General features: G+C 48.3%; 1 protein-coding gene across 2 annotated transcripts in view; it reads right to left on the reverse strand.

Moving 5' to 3' along the window:
* Positions 1 to 21,858, reverse strand: part of SLF2 (SMC5-SMC6 complex localization factor 2) — a 1,286,318-nt gene that overhangs the window by 616,925 nt on the left and 647,535 nt on the right. For both annotated transcript variants that reach the window (XM_069611667.1, XM_069611668.1), the window contains exon 10: positions 19,659 to 19,734. In XM_069611667.1, coding sequence (XP_069467768.1) covers positions 19,659 to 19,734 — 76 coding nt within the window. The remainder of the gene's footprint in view (positions 1 to 19,658; positions 19,735 to 21,858) is intronic.

The raw sequence follows: 21,858 nt of genomic DNA on the forward strand, positions 1-21,858 counted from the left end.
GAGGGAGTGGCCCAAGTGGCCGTCCTACTTAGGACTTGCCAAGGGACATGGTGCTGAAATGGGATGGCCGTTGCCCTGGCCCGGACTGCATGGGCGTGCATGTATGCCGGAAGCAGCTTGTGCTGGCCCTCATATGCTTCTTTGATGGACGAGACCATCCAGCGGGATATGGAGGCCCGATAGCCTGGTCTTGCACCTCCGAAAGTGACAAACGGGGAGTCTGACCTGCGAAAGCCCTTGGTCCTGTCAAGGTAGAATTTCAGGGCATGCCTGACATCTAGGCAGTACAGAACTCTCTGTGCCTCGTTCTTAGGATCGGCAAAAAACATAGGAAGTACAATTAACTTGTTCAAGTGGAAAGCAGACGGCACCTTAGGCAGAAATGCTGCGTGTGTCCGCATGACTACTTTGTCGTTGTGAAAGGTAGTAAATGATTCTGAGGCGACAAGCGCCTGGATTTCGCTGACTCTACAAGCCGAGGTGAGGCGACTAGTAAAGCCGTCTTAATGGTGACCAGTCTGATGTCCGCAGACGCCATTGGCTGAAACGGTTTGTTCGCCAGGTTGCCCAAGACTATGTTCAGGTCCCACACAGGGTGTGGCCTCTTGATGGGCGGGTAGAGCCTTACGAGCCCCGTCAGTTGTTTCTTGGCAATCGGATTGCATGAGGAGAAGACCCCCCTCTTCCGAGTTCCTGTAAGCCCAAATGGCTGCAAGGTAAGTGCAGCAGGTGTCCACCTGCACACCAGAGTGGGCGAGGTGCGCCGAGAAGGAGAGCACGTTGTCCAAAGTACATGCCAGGGGGTCGATTTGCTTAGAGTCTGCCCAGTGGCATAATTTGGTCCATTTACTTTTATACTGGGCCCTGGTAGCCTTGCTCCTTGCGCCCTGCATGCATCCAGATTAGCCTGGGAGAGGGCGAGATGCCTCAGCGTTACCTGCTCAGGAACCACACTGTGAGGGCTACCTTCTGTGGCGTGGGTGGATGACCCTGCCGCCCTGCTGAGCCAGAAGATGTGCTGCGCCCGTCGGAAGGTGAATCAGTGGCATTTCCGAGAGGCTGAGCAGCTCCCGAGAACCGTGGCGCTGGCGAGACTCCTTGTTCTTGCAAATCACTCTGTGAATCAGAGGAGTGGGCGGGAAGGCGTACGCTGTCATGCCGTTACACTGAATCCAAAATGTGTCAACCAGGGAGCCGGGGCCCTGTCCCTGCCAGGAGGCGAACTGAGGGCACTTCTTGTTGTGCCAGGTGGCAAAGAGATCCACCTGGGGGAGGTCCCATCTGTTGAAGATCTCCTTAATAAGGAGGTTGTTTAGCTGCCCCTCGTAATTGTCCACTCCCAACCTGCTGAGTCTGTCTGCCTCCAAGTTTGATTCCCCCGAAAGGTGGACTGCCGTGAGGTAGATGTCGTTTTCCATGGCCCACTCCCACATGCTGATTGCCAGTCTGCACAGTGGAGGGGATCTGGTGCCTCCCTGCTTGGTGACATAGTACATGCTGGTCCAGTTGTCTGTCTGGATGAGGACAACTTTGCCCTTGAGAAGTGGAAGGAATACTCTCAGCGCTAGCCAGATGGCCTTCAGCTCCAACCAACTGATGTGGTATTCCTGCTCCTGTCGAGTCCAGGTGCAGTGTACCGAGAGATCGTCCAGGGTGGCTCCCCAGCCCTCGAGCGAGGAGTCCGTGGTGATAGTGACCTGCGGGGTGGGAGGCCGGAAGGGCTTTCCCGTCCGTAGGTTGCAGTCCCTGGACCACCATGTGAGGTCCGTGCGGAGAGATGGAGGAACGTTGATCATCTCGGATTGAGAGCCCCGCTCCTGGTTCCATGAAGCAGCAAAGTGCAGCTGAATCCTCCTCGTCCTCAGTCTTGTGTGTGGGACGGCTAATAGGACCGCCGCCAAGAGACCCAGGAGATGCTGGTACCACCAGCCAAAGGTCACTTCTCTGTTGAGGAAGTGAGTGATGGCCCTCCTGATGGACGTGATCTTGTCCTCCGACTGAAACGCCTTCTTGGAGCACGTGTCTCAGAAGAGGCCCAAGAATGTCAAGAGTCTGCGTGGGCTGCAGCTGCAACTTCTTGAGATTGAGCGAAAAGCCCAGATTGTGCAGTGTGTTCTTAAGAGCCTGGTAAGAGTGGTGTAGCCCTGACGAGCCAGTCATCAAGGTACGGTTAGATGTGGATGCCCTGCTCTCTGAAGAGGGCAACCACCGTATGGGATGTGGCCTTGTATTGGAAATGGTAGCCCATGATCCTGAACCGTAGGAAAGAACGATGGGGCTGCCCAATCGAGACGTGTAGGTACGCATCTTCAGATCCAGGGAGCACATCCAGTCTCCCCTGTACAATGACTCTGCTATAAAAGCTGGCGTAACCATCTTCAACTTTTGTAGAGGTAAGGCAAGGTTGAGGGTGGAAAGGTCCAGCACAACTCTCAGGCCGGCATGTTTCTTTTTCTGAATGGTGAAAATCCTGGATTAAAAGCGCAAGCCTCGCTGGGAGGCTGGGACTTCCTCCACGGCCTGGCTCTCTACGAGGGACCAGATCTCCCCCAGAAGAGTTGCTGTCCCAACTTGAGGGAGTGGCGGGGAGGAGGGAGGTGTAGGGATCGGTAGGCGGTACCCCGTGGATACTAGAGAGAATCCAGGGGTCCGTTAAGTTCGGGGATCAGAAATGTGCATGGAGAGCAAACCTGCCCCCAACTGGAGACACGTGGACCCGGAGGGGCGTGTCATGCCTTCTTTCCCTCAGTGGCTGTTGCGGAGGAGGGGGACTGGAAATCGCTTACTGCCCCCCCACCCCTTTTGTTGCTTGCGCCAATTTGGAGTCGGCGAGCGGTTCGGCTGCCTGGACCTCCATTCTTGGAAGCCACGGAACCCTCTGTATGTACGCCCCTTGTCGGAGCACTGCTGTCAATGGGCGTACAATTTGGGCGTGGTCTTTGTCAAGATGGATAAAGACTTGGCCGTTTGTGAGCCGTTTTTCTTTTTGTCCAGCTCCTCGTCCGTGGTGGAGTGGAAGTGGTCCCATTCACCCCCAACCCCCTCAAACGGCAGGTCTAATATGCGTATCTGAACATCCGGGTTGAATTTGGTTGCACAGAGCCAGGCTGTCCTTCTCATGTCCGTGGCGATACAGATGGCACGGCCAGAGGTGTGAATATGGGCCACAGTGGACTCATGAGGCCCTGAGCCACCAGCTTGTCCTGAGCCAGTCCCGCCTCGAAACGAGATTGGCTCTGCGTAGTGAGTTCTGGGAGGAGTTCGGCTATTTCCTGCACATAACCCCTGGTTAGCCGCAGCCAACATGGCGTTGGCCTGACGAAGATGCGTTGGAATACAGCTTCTTCCCATAAGCCTCCAAGATCATCTCCTCCTTGCCTAGCAGCGTCGTAGAGGAGGAGGCTGAGGACGACTGAGGCTTGGAGTATAGTGATGCCGCAGCGATCACTGAGGAGTGTGGCTGAGGGTGGGCAGATAGTAAGAGTGTTTCCCCCCTCAATCAGCCTGTACTGGCGTCCAGGCGTCGATTGACCAGCTGGGCAGAGTGGGGCTTGAGCCAACCCTTTTAGGCCAGTAATACTACATCGGTCTGCAGTGACTTCAGCAAGGACCCCCTCTGCCGGTTGCTCAACCTCAGGTTGAGGCAGGCCCAGGTACTCTGCCAGTCCTGCAAGTCGTTCGTGGAAGGCCTTGGCTGGGGAGGGCATGTCAGGGTCCTCCTCCTCATCCATGTCCTGTGGGTCAGGAGGATCCTGAGTCGGTGGAGGAGTAGTGGGAGCCTGGGGTGCTGGAAGCATTGGAGGGAGCACGTCCCTGATGGCATAACTAAGGATAAACCCCATCCGAGGGGACTTCATGAGCCAGAGGAACCTCTCAAAGAACCAGTCCTCACAGGCTGGAGGGATTGTAGGGGATATAGACGGGGTAGCGGGGGGGCAGCTGGAGCTGCTGCATACCCTGCCCATACGGACGCAGCAGGAACCTGCCCTACGCAAATTGAGGATAGACTGTAGGCCACGTACTTGGTTGAGGCCAGTCCCACCTTGACACTCATTCCTCGCTGAACTCCTGGAAAGGCATTGGACAGGTGCTGATGTCTGGCCCGGTGGCCATTTTGTCGAGAAGCCTGCCACGTGCCTGCGTCGTGTTGCTCGGCTCGCTGGGCCCAGCCTCCTCCAGGACTCTTCAGTGTGGATCGCGAGGCCTATCCTGCTCCTCGGGCCTAGACCCGGTAGGTGTGACACCCTCGGCCCGGGGCCGGTAGAGCTGCGTTTAGGCGCCCCCTCAGACGTATTGCTGGTACTAGGGCATGGCCCCTCTTACATAATGCTGGTACAAGGGCAGAGCCCCTCGGGTGAAGACCCGGTACAAGAACCTTCTGGTCCCTCAACACTGTCAGCCGGAGGATCCGAGGATCCCACGACCTGTGGGCCAGTAGCTGGAGTAGCCTCGGTGCACGTGCTGGTACGAGAACCGGAGCAAACCCTCCCGTACGGGCGAGTCCTTGGGAAGGAGTCTCCCTTGAGGGGTGCAATGGAAAATAGAGGCCCTACCTTGGGCCTGGATCAATGTTTCACGAAGTCCTGGAGGTGACTTCTAGAAGAGCTCCCTCCACCGGACTAGTCTGCTCTTCAGAGACCTCGATGACACGGCGTAGCACGCTGTACAAGCTTGCCAACCGTGGTCTGGGCCATGGCAGAGGGTGTGGGGTCTGCGCCGGGGAGGAGCGTGACGCCTGAGGACAGAGTACCTGTATGATGAAAGACAAAAAAGACAGAAGAATCCGCGTGTGGAATTACATGGCCGAAGCCAAACCCAGGAGCGTTGGTGCATTCCGCCCCTTCCTGTCGATGCAGAAAAGGGGACTGAGGTGTGGCCCTGGAGGGCGGAGTCACGGCAGTGCATACTTCCAGTGCCGCACCCTTGTGTGTCTCTAACTTTAAAGGGAGAGGTCGTTTTTTCTGGTGAAAAAGGTTCCCTCTCCCGTCGTTTGGAAGGGACGTCCATGTAGTATGGAGGAAAGGGGACGGGAAGCAAGAGTATCATATGCACTAAGCCAATAACTATACAGCGATAGTTCATCTCAAATCCCATGTAAGAAGTAAACAAATGAAATACAATGAATTAACACACACATGCAACACAGGATAATAAACACACAAAAAAATAATTCACTCAAATTATTGAAAGAACTCCAAAATTAAATATATATGTCCTCACAACCCTTATTAAAGATACCTTTTCATAGTTTGACAGTATTTGCATCTCTACCAAACAATCTTCCATAACAGGCTTTTTCCTACTCTTCCAGACTCTGTGTCCCCCCCTCCTTCCCGCCCACCCCCCACCTGATTGGCTCTTCCTCCTTATCCCTTACCTCCTCTGGGCAGCCCCACGGCTAAGGGCCCCTAGGCAAAGCGCAGCTCCTACTTGGCGGCTCCCCGTAAGTGTCCGCAGGTGACGCCAGCTGCCGGTCACCCTCCTCGGTTTGCCCTGCCTACTCCCCCTTCCACCTGCAGGCGGTACTTCCATCGTGTGTTTAAATGTGACCGAGTACCTTAAAAAAGAAAATTTGCATTGTGAAACCTAGGCCTTTGTCCCTGTATTCAGGATTCTCAAACTTGACAGGTCTTCCCTCCTATCTTAAAATGTCCATTTTGTGATCTCTTTAATCCCGAGTGTTGCCTTGTCCCATTGCCAAGTTGCTTGCCTCTCGCTGTCCTGTCTGCCTGTCCTAGTTGTCCTTGCTAGTGTCTCCCCCTCTCACCTCTCCAACCTACTCTATGGTGCTCTCTGTCTCTCCCTTCCACCTCTCCCTCTCCCACCTACTCTATGGTGCTCTCTGTCTCTCCTAGCTTTTTCAACTGCTTCTTGTTGGAGAGAATTCTCATTTATGGCTCATTTCCCTTACCTAGTGAGTCCCTTAGAAGCTTTGCTGGATTTCTGGGGTTTATTTTTTCCACCTGGTAAGGACGCCGTTGAGCCCGGCGAAATCTTCCTAAGGGCCGCCGAGACCATCGAGTCCAGCGACGGTTCAGCCCGCAAGCACTTGGGTGCAGAGTCCGGCACCCTGTACTTCTCCAGCCGGTCTCCCTTTGCTGGGGCTGTAGCAGGGTTCTTTAGCAGAGCCAGTCCGTCATCCCAAACATCGTCCAGAAGCGGGACTGAAAGGATGGTCTTTTGCTTCGCCTCCCGGTGCGGTTACAAGAAGCCCTCCTTTTCTTCTGCCGTGAGCTGGAACAGCTCTGATGCTCAGCCAATCATTGCATGGAAAGACCCTACCTCGGGCGGCAGTGAGGCCCTGGGCTGAGGCATCAGAGGTCTCCCATCTCGCTGTTGTCATCCGTACCTGTAGTTGCTGTGTCCGGCTCAGTCTCTCTCGGGGGAGAGAGGGGTGGTGGAGAGGGATCGATTGGTGGAATGGAGGCATAGGGTGCCTCCTTCTCTTCTTGGCTGGCGGTTCCCCCGGTGTCAACGGGGTGGCTGGAACTGGTGCCTCGGGAGGAGCGGGCACTGGGGTCGCCGGCATCCTCCTCTATCTCAGACACCAGCGTGTGGAGGGTCGAGAGGATGTCCAGTGAAACGTCTCCAGGCGGTATCTGGGGTGTAGGAGGACTGGGTTCAGGGCTCTCGTCGTCCTGGGGCCTCTCGTCGTCATCTCCATGGATGGTAACCCAGTCGCGCCCTCATCATCACCCCCATCGTGGTGCGAGTGCCCGGAGTTTCCCTCGTCGCCCTCCTGGGCGGTGTGACCGGAAAGGATCTCATCCTCATCAGCCGAAGAAATGTCTGTTCCCTGCAGGCCTTTGACACCCCCCCCCTCTCTTCAGGGTTAGAGGGGTTGCACTCAAGCCGAGGTCCGAGGCATCCTCTTTTCCGGGGTCTTCTCAACAGGTATGCTCGAAGCCTTCTTCCTGTGAGGAAGAGGCACCCTTGTCCATCATCTGGTCACCCTGCGGGTCCACGCCTACGGTCTTCGAAAGCGAAGCCAGAAGCCACCACCTCGAGGGAGGTTGACTATCTAGCCTGGTGCACCTGGCCCTTCAAGGAAAGGCTGGATCCCTTGTCCGGTTTGGCCTTTTCCTTCCTGGCCGTGTCAGATACCTTGTCCTGCTTGGCCTTCTCCTTCGGGGCCTTGTCGGAATGCTTGTCTACCTTGGCCTTCTCTGTCGCGGGTGGTTCGACCATTGCACCCTGCCTGGCCTTCTCCTGTTTGGCCTTGTCTGGATTCTCTATCAGCTTCCCCGGGGTAGCTGACTACCTCTTGGAAGACGATCCAGAGTGGTGGCAGGAGATCAATGCAGACGGGGATAACGATTGTGCCCTTACCGTCGCGAGACCTACAGTAGCAGCGACCACGACGGAAGCGGACTTGCAGTGCTTGGCCTTGTGTTGGGCCTTCACGGGCGGGGCGCCCTCAAAGGACTTAGAAGCCTGCTCAGGTTTGCCGGATCCAGAGGCATGTCTCTGGGTGTTACCCGGGGCAAAGGCCTTGGACTGCAGCCATGACACCAACCGTTGGTGTCGATCCTTCAATGTGCGCTTCGTGAATCCACGGCAAATCACACAATCCTCCTCCTTATGCGTAGGGTACAGGCAGTACAGGCACTGGGAATGCTGGTCGTCCATGTAGAAATTTCGCAAACCGCAGTCGGAGCAAAGCTTGAAGTGGGAAGCGCCATCCTTCTCGTCCGGCATGATCCACGCAGTGTAGGCCTGTAGAATCTTCTGGAAGCCTCCAAGAAGAATACTCGACGAAAACAGCCATTGAGAGGTGCTGAAAAATCAGAAAAACAGGTCCCTGTTAGTCGGAAGGATGATCGATGGAGCACAAGGGCTCGATTGACCGAAAAATAGAGTTTAACTCTCAAAAAAGCAAAAAACACAGCAAAAGCTCGAAGAGCAAAGCACGAGGACTCCCAACGTTTGAACGTGTGGTAAAAATCTGAAGAAGGCTGCCAGAGGAGGGGCTTAGGTAGAGGGCAGTCATTGGCTGGGGGCAGTATGATCAGTGATTGGTTTAGGGGAGAAAGCCTGTTTTGGGGGAATGGGTGTAGAGTCCGTTCCTGATCTTGGGACAGCATGTTGTAAGGGCATGGCAGTTTCCTGGGTGTTTAGACTGACGCAGTCATGAGATGGGAGAACCAAGGCAGAGGGGCCCACACAGGGGCCATCGGGATCATTGCGACTGGTTTCTGGTGCAGCTTGTGCACTATCTTGTTGAGAAAGGGAATCGGGGATCAAGGGAGCATAGGTAAATATCCCGGACTATGTTATCTAGAGACAGTCCCCTCTGAGATGTTCTGTGGGTATCTAGAGGCATAGTCTGGGCATTCAGCGTTGTCCAGGGTGGCAAACAAGTCACTCTGGAAAGCCACATTCTGCAAAGACGTTGTGTAAAACGTCCTCGCCACTCGTGCTCTACGGGTAGTGGGAAATCTCTGCTGAGTACGTCTGCCGTTAGATGGAGTTCCCCTGGAACATGTGAGCGGAGGATCATGTGTTTAGTGCCCACTTTCAGATGTTCTGGGACAGCATGTATAGCCCTAGAGAGTGAGTGTCCCCTTGTTTGTTCAAGTAGTACATGGCCAGGGTACTGTCTGTGAGGACTAGAACGGTCTTCCCCTGGAGGCGTGTCTGGAAAGCCGCCAGGGCCTTGAACACTGCAAGCAGTTCCTACAGGTTGATGTGATTGGATGCTACTGCCCACCCCCAGCCCAACAGAGATGTGTCTGTGGTGAGAGTGGACTCTACTGCGGGAGTGGTGAAGGTTTTTCCCTGCAGACGGTTCTCCTTTGACCACCACTGCAGAGACTGAACGAGGGCTGCCGAGACAACCACTAGATCCTCTCACTGGCCACTGGCAACACCATTTGCCTTGAGAGCCACACTTGCATGGGACGCATGCGCATATAAACGTAATCAACTAGGAAGGCACAGGAAGCCATCATCCCCAGCAGTTGCATGGCTTTGTGTACTGTCACCTGGTGACCGGCTACATAGTTAGGTATCTGGAACAATATGTTTTGTACCCTCTCGTTGGAGGGGAAGACGAGCATGTCTTCTGTTCGAATTAAGAGCCCCAAGAAACTGTTTCACCTGGCAGGGGGATAAGGCTGGATTCCTTTTTGTTGATGGAGAATCCTAGTTTGAAGAGGAGATCTACCGTCTTCTGGGTATGTGTCTGGCATGTTCCATACAAATCCACTGTTCTGAGCCAGTCGTCGAGGTAGGGATAGACTGGGTTGAACTGCCTGCGCACGTGAGCCACCACTACCGCCAGTACCATGGTGAACACCCTTGGGGCTGAGGCAATGCCAAAGTGGAGAACCTTGAACTGATAGTGGGTGTCCTCTATCATGAGCCTGAGGTACCTTCTGTGCGCAGGCAACATTGAAATATGCAAGTATGCATCTTTCATGTCCAATGTGGCCATGTACCTCCAGAAGGAATGTCATCCTGAACTTTTGATGTTTGACATACTTGTTTGCAGGGTGCAGGTCTAAAACGGGGCTGATCCTTTTTTGGGTACAAAGATGTACACTGAATAAATACCCTTGTTTACCTGGAGATGGGATACAACTTCGATGGCGCCCTTTTCCAGTAGGACCTGACCTTCCAGCAGGATGCGCAGGTGTTCTGGCGACGGATGTCTGCTTCTTGGTGGGTGGTAGCGAGGTGGTCAGAGAAACTCGATACAGTACCAATGGGCAACAGTCTTTAGTACCTACTGATATGAAGCGATCCCCTTCCAGGCGTGGATAAATGATGACGGGCGACCCCCGACCAGGGAAGCCTGGGAGGGGACCCGTAACAGCGAGTCACTTGAAGGTGGAGCCCGGAGAGCAAAGTTTCTACCTCTGCCCTTGTCCCCACGAGAGCCTCTTTGCTGATATTGGAAGTTGCCAGAGGCGCCCTGACCGGAGGATCAGGGGGCACCCCCAGAGCCATACTGGCCCTGGGGCGAGCGGGAGAAGGATTGGACACCAAAGGACTGGCGGCGTTAGGTCCGCTGCACTGGTGAAAGGGTTTAGCCGCAATCTGGCTAAGTGACTTTAATGTCTTGTGCTCTTTTTTTTGTTGCAGTTTCCAGGGCGTCGTCAAACGCCTTACCGAATAGGTTGGATTCCTTCACAGGCTTGTTAATTAAGGAGGCTTGTATTTTGGTTTGAACCCAGAGTTCTTCAACCAGGCATGCTGCTTGAGTAGGGTTCCCTGAGCAAGGGTGCGTCCTGCGGTTTCGGCCGAGTCCGGAGTGCTTTTCAGGATATTCTGGGTCACTAGTCGGCCTTCAGCCACGACCATCAGCAGGCATGATCAGGTAGGCTCTGGAACTTCCTGAAGGCCATCCTGTACTAGGCCCCACAGAACATCACTGTAGCTCGCAAGGAGCATGATATTGTTGGCAATCCTCATGGCGTAGGCTGCAGTGGTGGTGACGCGCTTACCAAGGGCGTAGAGTTGTTTTTTACAGTCCTTGTCTGGAAGGGATTCTGCCGAGGACAGTGGGACCCCTGCCCACTTGCGAGTGGTTGTTAGGCAGAATTCTCATCCCTTACCTACCGAGTCCCTCAGCAGCTTTGCTGGATTTCTAGGATTTATTTTTTTCACCTGGTAAGACTGTGAGCCCTTTCCCACTCTTACATGTGTTATGCTGTGTATGTTTTTACCCTTTGTGTGTTCTTGGGCTCTGGAGCCTCACCTACTCCATGAGCACCACTTTGGTGTGTGTTACACAGCAATTTCAGTGCAGTAACACTGGGTTGTCTTTTAGACTTCCCACTGACTCCATTTTTCTGGGGCCGACTACTGTCCCCCAGAAACATGTAAAGTTGCCATTAACGTTATGTAGTCTCTTTAAACCACAGACCCAGTACACCCCATCTTAAATGCAGTATTGGAAAGGGTTAATTCTTATCCCTTTTTGTCCGCCTCTCTTGGAGCAATGTTTTGCTCCCTTTTCATCAACACTTGGCTAGTGGCAGTGGTAACTATGATATTTTTTCTACCGCGGTTATCCTATATAACCATGGTATTGTTTTAGGCTGTCATAGTAGCCTCGAACTTAAACCCGCTTGACCATATTGATTTTAATGTTGCTCCGGCTGGGTTTATTCGCAATTTCTTGTTGTAAAAGTCTTTTGTGTGTTTTACTCCGCGCGCAAAACCAGGTTTGGTTCCTTTGTTCGCCGTCTTTTTGCAGGCTTCTGCACAGAAGCCCTCCTTAAGGCGCCTTAAAGTCTGGGTAGGCAGGATGTGAGGGAGGGGTTTTAAGACCCCTGCCATGGGTTCCCTTGGTAACCCAAGTCGCACTCCCGTTTGATTGGCTGGGTGACTGTCCTTGCCAGGACAGCCACCCTGCTGTGTGATTGACAGCCAGGCTGTATGAATGGGGGAAGACTGCATAAAAAGCAGGTCTCTGGGACTGGAAAGGCAGAGTCGCCACTGGAACAAAAGAACCGATGAGAAGCTGATGGAAGAGGACCCTTACCATGGCTGAACCGCCCGGTGAAGCCCTGCTGCATGTCCGAATTTTCAACCCTGACCACACGAGAGAATCCTCCAGGAATCTTCTTCCCTTGAACTGGTGCAACCAACCAGTTCGCCCAAACTACAAGCCAGGACCCCTCCTCCGGTTGAATTCGCTGTACAGAGCTACAGTGGGCCGGATAGCCAGGAAGGTCGGACCCTGCTTGGGTTTTAAGGAGTGCACCTTTTATTCGTTGCTTTGCTCTGCATCTGGTTTCTTCCCTGGGTAGTGCAGGACCCTCCAGTCTTCCTACTTCTTGTGAGTCCGACAGTCGCTTCAGGAACCGTGAGCCTGCAGGAACTACCAGGAACGTCCGCCTCAGCTACAGCTCCCTCTCTGTTTTAAGGTACTGTGCAAACCCGGTTGCTAGTTTCGTTCAGCCGCGGTGAAAGTGTGTGAAATCTTTTGCCAAACCGAGGGCTTGTCCTTCTCTTCTTTGAACATTACCTTTTCTGCCGACCAATTTTATCCGGAACCCGTGGCATGAACATTACTGTGAACTACCCTGAGCTGTGTGATATTGAGCAAAAGACTTTTGTCCCGTTGACTTTGGCCCCAACTCTTTTCTACCTGATCTATCATTATAGTTCCTACTGCTCTATTGCCCCGCGTACTTACCTGTTGGGGTGGTTCTATTTTTACCTATCTTTGTCTTTCCCTCCCTTTTAAATTGCTAGAGTGCCATTTTGCTCCCACTTCATTTTGTGAGTTTAACTTATCTGGAACTTATTGGGAGTGGTGTGGTGTATTTATGATTGTGATTTTTAGACTGCTTATAATAGTGAAATGTTATACAACTGTTGAGTAAATAAATATATATTCTTTTACTTAAAGAAACCTTGTCAGTGTTTGCCTGAATCATAGTAATTGCTGTGCTTTGTGTAACTATCTGATACTGCTCACTTACTCTTGAGATAAAATTCTGGCTGCTCAGCTACTGCTAACACTTGTTCTGGATATTACAGGCTTGTACCAAAGGTGAATTTGTACTGTCACTTGTAGTCTTAATTGTGTGGGGTATTCCCAAAGGGTACTGCATATAATTCTGCCTAACAGATGTTACGACCAAGGAGTCCGATGTGGCATGGCGTGACCCCTAATGGAGAGGAGCTCAGAGGTGAAACAATTTTTCCACACAGGTATTAATTGCCTGTGTAAGGGAAGGGGGACAGTAAAGAAGGAGCCAGGCGTCTTTTCATAGAATTTAATAAGGGAATGGCTTGGCTAACCCGAGTCTTTTCCTTGACAAGGTCCTCCACAAAGTTGAGTCAGGGGCAGCTTCGTGCATAGCAATTTTAAAATGGCCGGCTGCTCGTTTTAAGAGGGAGTTACACAGCATTTGGTCATTATCTGGCGACGAATAGGGGGATCCAGACAGATGACATCTAGGTCCGTGTTATGTGGCGGTGTGTGCCACTAGCTCTGGTCCTGCACCTGATCCCAGTCTGGGTCTTGATAGACCAGGTCTTTGTCATAAAGGTTAAAACCGTCGTAAGAAACATCCTGGGCCAGGTCCTCGGGTCGTCCCCAAAGATATTATCGTGGTGTTCCTGTGGTTCCTCCAAAGAGGGAAACTGGGCACAGGGGGAGGGAAGTTTCTGAGATTTAGAGGGGATGGGGCATGAGTCCACTTCCCCATATCTCTTCAAGGCACGGTCATAATGGTCCGAAAAGTTGATGAAATCAGCCATCTTAGCCATACACTCTTCAAACCTCTCCCTGGTCCATTCTGAGGAAGCTGAAGGGTCAGGGGTGGGAAGGGCTGCCTAAAGGGGGTGCACCCTTATGTAAAGCTTTAGAAAGAGGCTGGCGGGCCTCAGAATCGCCTTCTCAGGGAGAGGGAGTCCCTGCGCCCAAAATGGTAAACAAAAGCTTCTTGCAAAGCTTCGGAAGCCGTCTTGATGGCATAGAGGGATTTGGCGCACCTGTTGGCGCTGCCACGGTCGGCGGCACCACTGAGTCCCTCGGTGTTCAAGCGCCTTTGGACAGCAGGTCGACGGTAGTGAGAGTTTTAAGAGAACTGCCCGTTCCAGAGGAAGCTTTATGCCCACTCACATGCCGTGGGTACGGTTGTGTGGAGGGCGCCAAACCACGAGGTTCAGAAGGAACGGTTGATATCGTTGGCAAGCCTACGGGCATTAAGGTCTTCTTCAACGACCCTGAAGAGGCCTTATGGGTTGTGTGCTTAAGTGCACTTGGTGCGTGGGTACCCCTGTCGCCAGGGTGTGACTTCCCCATAACCATGCAGACGGCCTGCCTATCTGGGCCAAGGACAGGCACATGGGAGCGCGCAGGATCCACGTAAAGGCCGATGGCTTCCTAATCAGGGCTATGGCTGCCGACGGATTCCTTGTCCAAAGCGGCAGCGCCGGCCAGGGAAAGGTTTTCAGCCTGCATAGTGTAGGCCGCCCACCGCTTAGTCCGCCTGTCTTTCAGCATCTTAGGACAAAGCGTTTACAGGCCTTACACGGGCATTCGTCGTGGTCACGAGGAAGACACGTGTTGCATTGGCGATGAGTCTTTTCAGGGAGATTTACCGTTACAGGACGGGCAGAACTTAAAAGGAGTCCTCTCCATAGCAGAGATTAGCGGCAGCCAGACTGAGAAGTGAAAGATGATTGAAAGAAATGCATTCTCAAACAGATGAAAGAAAACATGGCCCCACTCTCCCTACTGTAAAGGCCACGCAGTCAAAAGTCGCTGTGCAGTTGTAGATGTAGGCATCGGCAGCAGGAAACCCACGATACAGCCGTCAAGATGGTGGTCGAAGTTGACTAAACAACCGTAGGCTGTGGGAATAGATATATCAATATAAACTCTGAGCTCTGCATAGGCGACCAACTAGGTTGGGGGGGGCGTTCATAATATGGTGGGACCTCAATGCGGAGGGATTTTGGGTACACTACACGTCACGTTAGGAATAGTGTGTTTGTCAACGTCCCTTTTGATCTTTGAAAAAAATGCAATACCATACCATTACCACTAGATGTCGGACTATATGCACAGCATGTGATTCTAATCAATAGGAGAATGCAATGTTTTTTTATACCATGTTATAACAACATGTGAATAGAAAGTGTAATAAAATGTAGTACAGACCAAGCTAAAGTCATAGACAGATACAATGCTTTTATACCTTAACGTTACTGTGACTTTTGCCTAGAAGTAAGTACATTGTTATTCGTATGGCCATAGAATTAAAACACTGAATTAGGTCCTTTTGTATAATTTTCTCCAAGGATTCCCATAATTTCCGGAATGAATAGAATTACAGCTAGCGTTGGAGACAATTGTTTTCCTTGTAATCATCTCCCCCAGAACACTTCACGATCAACCGAAAACTGGTTATGAATAAATTGCAAACCAATCCGTTGTCTCTTTTCCATAGTTGCTTCGCAGTCTATAAATAAAAAAAAATGTTTCAGCGACTTTCACGTCATATTTACATAGTCGGCAAGTATGCTCTGATGGGGCCCGACAATGTTAAACATATTCTGGAGATTGAGGCGAAAGATAGCACTGTCTTTTACTAGGTCATGGACATTCTTTTTTATAGAAGTCATCAGTGTAATTCTAAGTGGAGGACATTAATTCAGAGAAACATGTTAGAAAGATGTGAACAATGGTCAAGTATATAGCACTCCTTCAATTTAGTTTTAACCCCCTTATATTTCCCAAGAAAATATGCTATATCAATGTTATCTCCTGGAGCTAACTCTCACAGGTGTGCTTAAACAATTGTACACCTATGAGGTCTTTATTTTGTTGGAGCCCAATTCGTCATACAAATTATTCTTTAGGTTGGCTGCTGTACAAATATTAAAATACAGATTCAGCTGTTCCACTTCACAGCCAAGTGATTGCAACTCTAACTGTAATCTGATAGGAATCAGACAGAAATGGCAGTAGTTTTAGCACTGCCCACCAATAAACCACATTTTAGATCTTTTAAAAATAAAATGTTTTTAAGTCTGATAGAATATTTAGAAACTTTTTCCATTTGCCCATAGCTTTCTCAGAATAAACTGCTACTATTTAGATCTTCCCTTCATTTTCAAGTAAGATTATTTTCTTTGCACACTGCAAAATCTGTCTAACATGTTAACGATGCAGCAAACAATGATAAAAGATTGGTGTATCTTCTTTAGTATGATTACATAAATGAATCGGATGTGCTGGTTTTATTTACAAGGGTGAAGTGAAAGTCATCTTCAATATTAAGGGGAGCCAGCATTCCATTAAATTCTTAAGATCAGAGCGTTCTTTATTCACAACAACTTAAAACTTCCAACTCTAATTCTTGAATTGTATATTTTAATTGCTCAAATCCCTGTACTTGTTCTTCTACTGTAAATATATGTTTCTCTTTTCGTGTGTTTCTAACACTTCCTTTGTATTTCTAATATGGATGTGTGCTTGTCGTTCTTTTATGAATTATTTCAACCATAGTTTGTAAAGACAACATCTTTTTCAACAATTAGGCGGGATGCGCAAAGGCGCCAAGCGAAACAGGCGGTCTGTTGCGCAGTGTCCCCTTGTGGCAAAAGTTTCCACAGGCAGTGTTAGTGGAGTTTTCCAATCTATTAGAAACTTGCATTTTCTGACTACTTGCAAAAACAATTTCCACTTTTTGATGGACTTTGTCTATGCCAAAACAGTCTCCCAAGAAGGGCAAACTGGGGGTCAGGAAGTATAGATAAGAAATGGTTTTTAGGAAGGGTATGGAAAATATGAAAGAAGGCTAAGGAGCAAATAGTAAAATATCGTGCATTCCAATATTTTGAAGCTAGAAGGGCAAAGGAGCCAAAGCGTGATGCAGCACATGGGGCATTGAGGACAGAAAGGAGGTACTGGGATTGAGAGCGAAGGGGCCGTGGAGAATAGAAAGAGACAAGAAGACTGATAGTACACTTAAAGCGTAAACAAGGATAACAGGGAGTAAAAGAAAGGAGGCAGATGTCAGAGACATAGGAAGAGCAGAGAGCCAAGATGAGAGGTGGGAAGACCACAAGAAGGATTGAACAGAAGTCGAGGCAAGGGATTATAAGCGAGAAGCTTAGTGGTGTGAGAGAATAGCGACAGATTCAGGCAGTGTTAGAGATGTGGGTTGACAAGGACAGTGTAGAGTCAAAGATAAAGCAGAGATTATGAGCGGGGGAAACGGGGGATTTGCAGAGGGGAAGAGAATACCAGAAGGCAGAGAGGAAGGGGATGATGGAGAGGGGGGGAAGGGGGGTGTCAGAATTACATTTGTGGTGAGGTTCAAATGAAGGAAATGAGGGGCACATCCAAGATTGGGCAGGGAGTGGGAAGACCGTAGAATGGAGTGAATCACAAAAGGAGAAGAAAAGGAAATAGGCATCCATTTGAATTGACAGGAATGGTTGAATCATTGGAGCAAGAGAGGAGCCATATAGAGGGGGAAACGAGAAGTGGCACAGGGACAGACCTTGAGGGGCACTATACAATAGAGGAGGAGAAGAAAAGAGATTACCAGCCCAAGAGACAAAATAGGAATGTACTGAGCAAAATGAGAACAACAGGTTCAGCAGAATTGACTTCTCTGATTGTTAAGCTGTCCTTTGTTCTGAAAACTGCTGCTATGCCGCCTAAACTGGCAATTGTGCAATCAGATGGCTTGATCCAACCCAATCTTTTAGATAGGCCGACTACAAAGAACTGAATAGCGTGGCAGACAATCAGATGACTTTTCTTGATTTACTGTTGAAGCTTAAAAAGGCATGGCACTAAGCCACCACCCCCACTCCGCCTTTGTGGTGTTTGCACAGAACAACCAGTCATCTACGTACATACTTCTTGTCTTGTCTGTACAGATTAAATCGACCCAGAGCAAGGCACTTGGCGAAACCCTTGGCAAGAATTTTCTTTTATCGGAATCCTCCTGAATGGTCCAATGAAAATGCAATATCAGGCGTCAAGTTGTGGAAGAAGATCTGCTAAAATGGTCATCCTAAACCTTGTTTCTTGATTGACATGCTCAAGTTCCTCAGATCCATGATGGTCTCACGAGAGAGTACATCCCCTGACCAGGTTGTTCCAAAGAACTCTACACCACATCCTTTCAAAACCTATTTGGAATTTATATCTGCAGTAAGTCCATGTGGGCATTTGAATGAACAGTTCTTGTTAAGGGGGTTGGGTTGGCAGTTTAAAGCCTAATTTCAGTGAGTACCCTTAAAAAGGCAGACTGCAGAATACACAACCGATGGAATCCTTTCCACCTTCAAGGCGAAGTGGGGGATCCTCCCAGAGTCAGGTCGATATTTAGGTTAGTGGGAGTGGGGTGTTAAGTGATGAATCTGATGGCTAAATCTGATAGCAACTGTAGTCCAAAACATCAGGAGAGCCAAAAGCTGCAAACTCCTGGTCTAAAGTATTGCCCTGTTCCGGCACCAAAGTAATACAGCTGCCCTGAAGATATTTCGCTCATGATAGCCATTTCATTAACAGCTTAAATATTTTGCAACACTGTCTCCATTTCTTGTACAAAAAGATGTTTGCATTGCAATGGCCTATCCAACAGTTACATCTGTAAATCAGTTTGGAATTCCCATAAGGATTTGGTCTTTGGAATTTTAAGTGGCACAGGCAATGGGTTGGAGGAGCTTCGAATTGCGGTCTGGAAGTAGGATTAAGGTGAAGGGCAGCAAGTGACCTACATTGGCAGAGTGAGACTGTTGCTGGGCAAGAAAAACCATGTTACTGCTTTATGATTACACATCTCCAAGTGCTTCATAGGAAATGTAGTACTACTAGCACAGTGTTTCCCTTAGAACTGAAAGAAAGCCTCTGCATTTTTTTTATGGAATCACTTTACTGAACTATAGTATGACTCGCCCAGTCTGATGGTTTAGGTACTGTTATTACCGGTCTAGGCATACCTTTTCTCACTTAGGCAGTAACTGTGGTTGAGCTGTACAGGTTAGCTCTTAGAAGATGACCAGGGTATCCAATTCCACAACTTCCCCCTAAAATGAGAGACTACATTTGCCCCGTGAAGACAAGACAATACAGGATAAATATTAAAATTCCCATGCATCGTCATTTTATTTAAAAAAATACTAATACACCTGAAAACAGCAACATATTAGAAAATGTTCATCCAGAAAAAGGGTTTAAAAGGAAGTGAGCGACCCAGTCCGATTTGTATAGATAAGATCCAGACCAAGTCAGAATGTCACTTCTAGACAAGACTATTAAAATGCATCATTCCTCTGTAATCTGGTTGAGGATAATGAAAATAAAAAATATTTTTTAAAAAAAAGATTACAACGGACAAAATGGATCTTTGCTATAGTTCATTTGCAGCCTAGATTTATGTGGTTTTGTGTTGGTATTTTAACAAGAAAATTAAAACCCAAACAGTTCCATAAAGGGAACGTCTTTCCTGGTTTGGAGAAATAAAAATAAAAAATGCAAGCAGTTTTAGTACTTTAAGAAAAAGGCAAGACTGTAAATTAAAAGTCTACTGAGATGGGCCTACGGGCATTAGCATTCACTCGAGGCAAGTTTCATTTTGGCAAGTTTCATTTTGGCAAGTTAATGAGACACAGTTAGAAACCTGGCCTGATCCCACTTTTAAAACTTTAACATTTAGAATTGATGTCAAGTAGGCAGCTAAGCAATGTGAACTATTTTGGGGTCTTGCCACAAACCCCTAAAAACCTATTTGAAATAAATACACCTTTTGCGAAAGGAAATGAGCAAATTAAACGACTGCCACAATTAATAATTTCACAAATGGATTTCTGGCAAATTTCAGCAAATGGATGCTTGATAAAACCATGAATGAACATTTTAGGATTCTTAAACATTTCTAAACCGATAAAATATGGCAAAACAATTAACTTAAAAAAAATAAGATTAAGTAATGTGTCTAATGAAATATAAGTAGTTAAGAATATGGAAATAAATAGGTTGATTTATTTAAAATAATACGTTTTTTTTCGTTTTTTTTAATCACGCTAGGGAAAAATGTTATAGAACATTTAAAGATTCACACTATACCCTAGGTACAAAGTTGCAATAAACAAGGGGTGCAATAGTATTTAAATAATGGGATGCTGTAGAAAAGTTGACTGAAATTGCTGTCTTTTTAAATACTCACAATTGCTAACAGTTATGTCCATCAATGTGTTTAAAATCTGCACTGAAACAATATAATCCGAATGCACCGACATCATCTGTGGAGAAGAAAAGACGACGATCAGCAACAAAACAGAACTATTCATTTTTCTTGCTTATGAAAATTGAACAATTAAAGTTGCATTATAGAAACTCAATTGTTAAATTACAAAATACTTCTTCCAAATTAAACAGATTGTTCTATGCAGATAGGCATTCTTGGTAAATGTCACTGAAAATACCCCAAAACAAGCATATCTTTGCATCCATTTTCCACTAAGTTTTGTGAGAGGACTTCTGTGGGCCTTTCATAAAACCACAGGTTGCTTCAAAGCACATGTTGTACAGAGATGGCGATAAGATTAGTTAAGTGCCAAAGTAAACCACTGTAAATAATGGGATCTTCAGTTAACCATGAAGTACATCACATTTATGCATCTCGTACTTCAAGACAAGAGTTCACTAGGCTTGGGCCCCTGTCACCACCCAAGGTTGCATTCCAGATATGATTTTGCTTAACTTTGTTAAAACTAATTGGGGTCTAGATACAGATGCGAGTCAGAGTGCTTCTGATGAGTAGGACCTTTTAAAATATTTCTGCTACTTAGAAGGAATCTAGACAGACTAGACACAATAGCCCCTGGAACCATCGAGCTGCAATGCAGGGGTAGGTCTTGAGGTTGTGCTGGTCTGCTGTAGTGCTCCCACAATCTAAGGGAAGAACGATTTGATCTAGTCCCGTATGTAGAACTGACCAAATGAAGGCGAGTCAGCGAAATGGTGCAAAGAACAGCGTTAGGATGGGAACTAATAAACCCAGGTAAAAACATGCAGGTGATTTGAAGGAATGGTTGAAAACTGATGTTTTGATATTGCTTGGCCCACCTGGGAATCTGCCCCTATTGCATGTCTAGACAATGGTGTTGGGTGAATGTGTGAACTGAATTCCAGGTTGATGCTTTGTAAATAGCATTTAATGAGTTTGCAATGAACGCTAGCGTTGCTCCAATATACATTTGGAGTGAGCTTTGGGAGTGAAAGAGGATTTTGAACCAATGTGTAACAGAGTTGTATACAGCGAACAATCTATCATGAAATGGTTGATTTAGTCATTGGTCACCCCTTCTTCCTGTTGCAAAAGAAGCAAAGAATTGGCTTGTCTTATGCAGGGTCTTGTTTATACAGAGATAGATTTTTGCCGATCTGTGAAAACTGAATGTGTGCAGCGGTTTCTGCCCCCTATTGTGGGGATTTGGAAAGAAGACTGATAATTCCAATGATTGGTTAACATGACAAATGGCTCGTCAACTGATAGGCGCTCACGCACCCTTTGTGATAGATGGCATGGCAGTGAGGCAGGGCATCAGGTATAGGAGTTCCTTCAGATGGGCATTAGGAATTGGATCTAAGGGACATACCACTATTTTCTGAAGCACCGCTTTTAGATCCCAGTCAGTAGGGAGATGAAAGTGGGGGTTGTCCATCCACCAACACATTACATCATGGCAGCTTTTGTTGTGAGGCTGGTAGTGCAAGTAAATTAATTTCAAGCAAGTTAAATAATAAGACTGAGTCAATGTGATAAAGGAGGTAGGCAACAATGTCTGCAGGTGAACAGTGAATTGGTTTGATGCGTTTTTCTAGGCAGAATCCTGTGCATTTCCCATAGGGAGCACTACAGAAGATTAAGACTACAGGTATGAGCAATAAATCCCCTTTGGTATCAGTCCGTACCACAAAGATTTAGTCGGTAGCTGTGGCTAAGCAGTCCGACTTATCTCAAGAGGGAGAAGAGCAGTATTCAGGGTTTACACAAAAGGGCTACAATACTATGGTACAAGGAAACACTGACCAAAGCTTTGTATTAAAAAGAATATATATATTTATTTTACACACTTCTAGTTCAACACATTAATCACAGTTATTAAAGCAAGTTAAAATCAGTCAAGAAAAGTATACACAACTCCCTGGTTAAATTGTAGACAAGTTTGAGCAAGAGTGAAAACTGAGCAAAACGGCACAGTGAAAACCAAACACAAATGGCACTCCAGCAATTTCTCACAAGGGAGGGAAAGGACAAGTTATACAGGAATATACTCTTAGGCACCCTAGCAACACTCCCCAATCAGATTGTGAACAAGTTTAGTCAAGGCAGTACTTTAGCATGTATAATACTTAGGTGA

The sequence above is a fragment of the Ambystoma mexicanum genome, chromosome 8, assembly GCF_040938575.1.
Source record: "Ambystoma mexicanum isolate Mex_15411 chromosome 8, UKY_AmexF1_1, whole genome shotgun sequence".
Lineage (NCBI taxonomy): Eukaryota > Metazoa > Chordata > Amphibia > Caudata > Ambystomatidae > Ambystoma > Ambystoma mexicanum.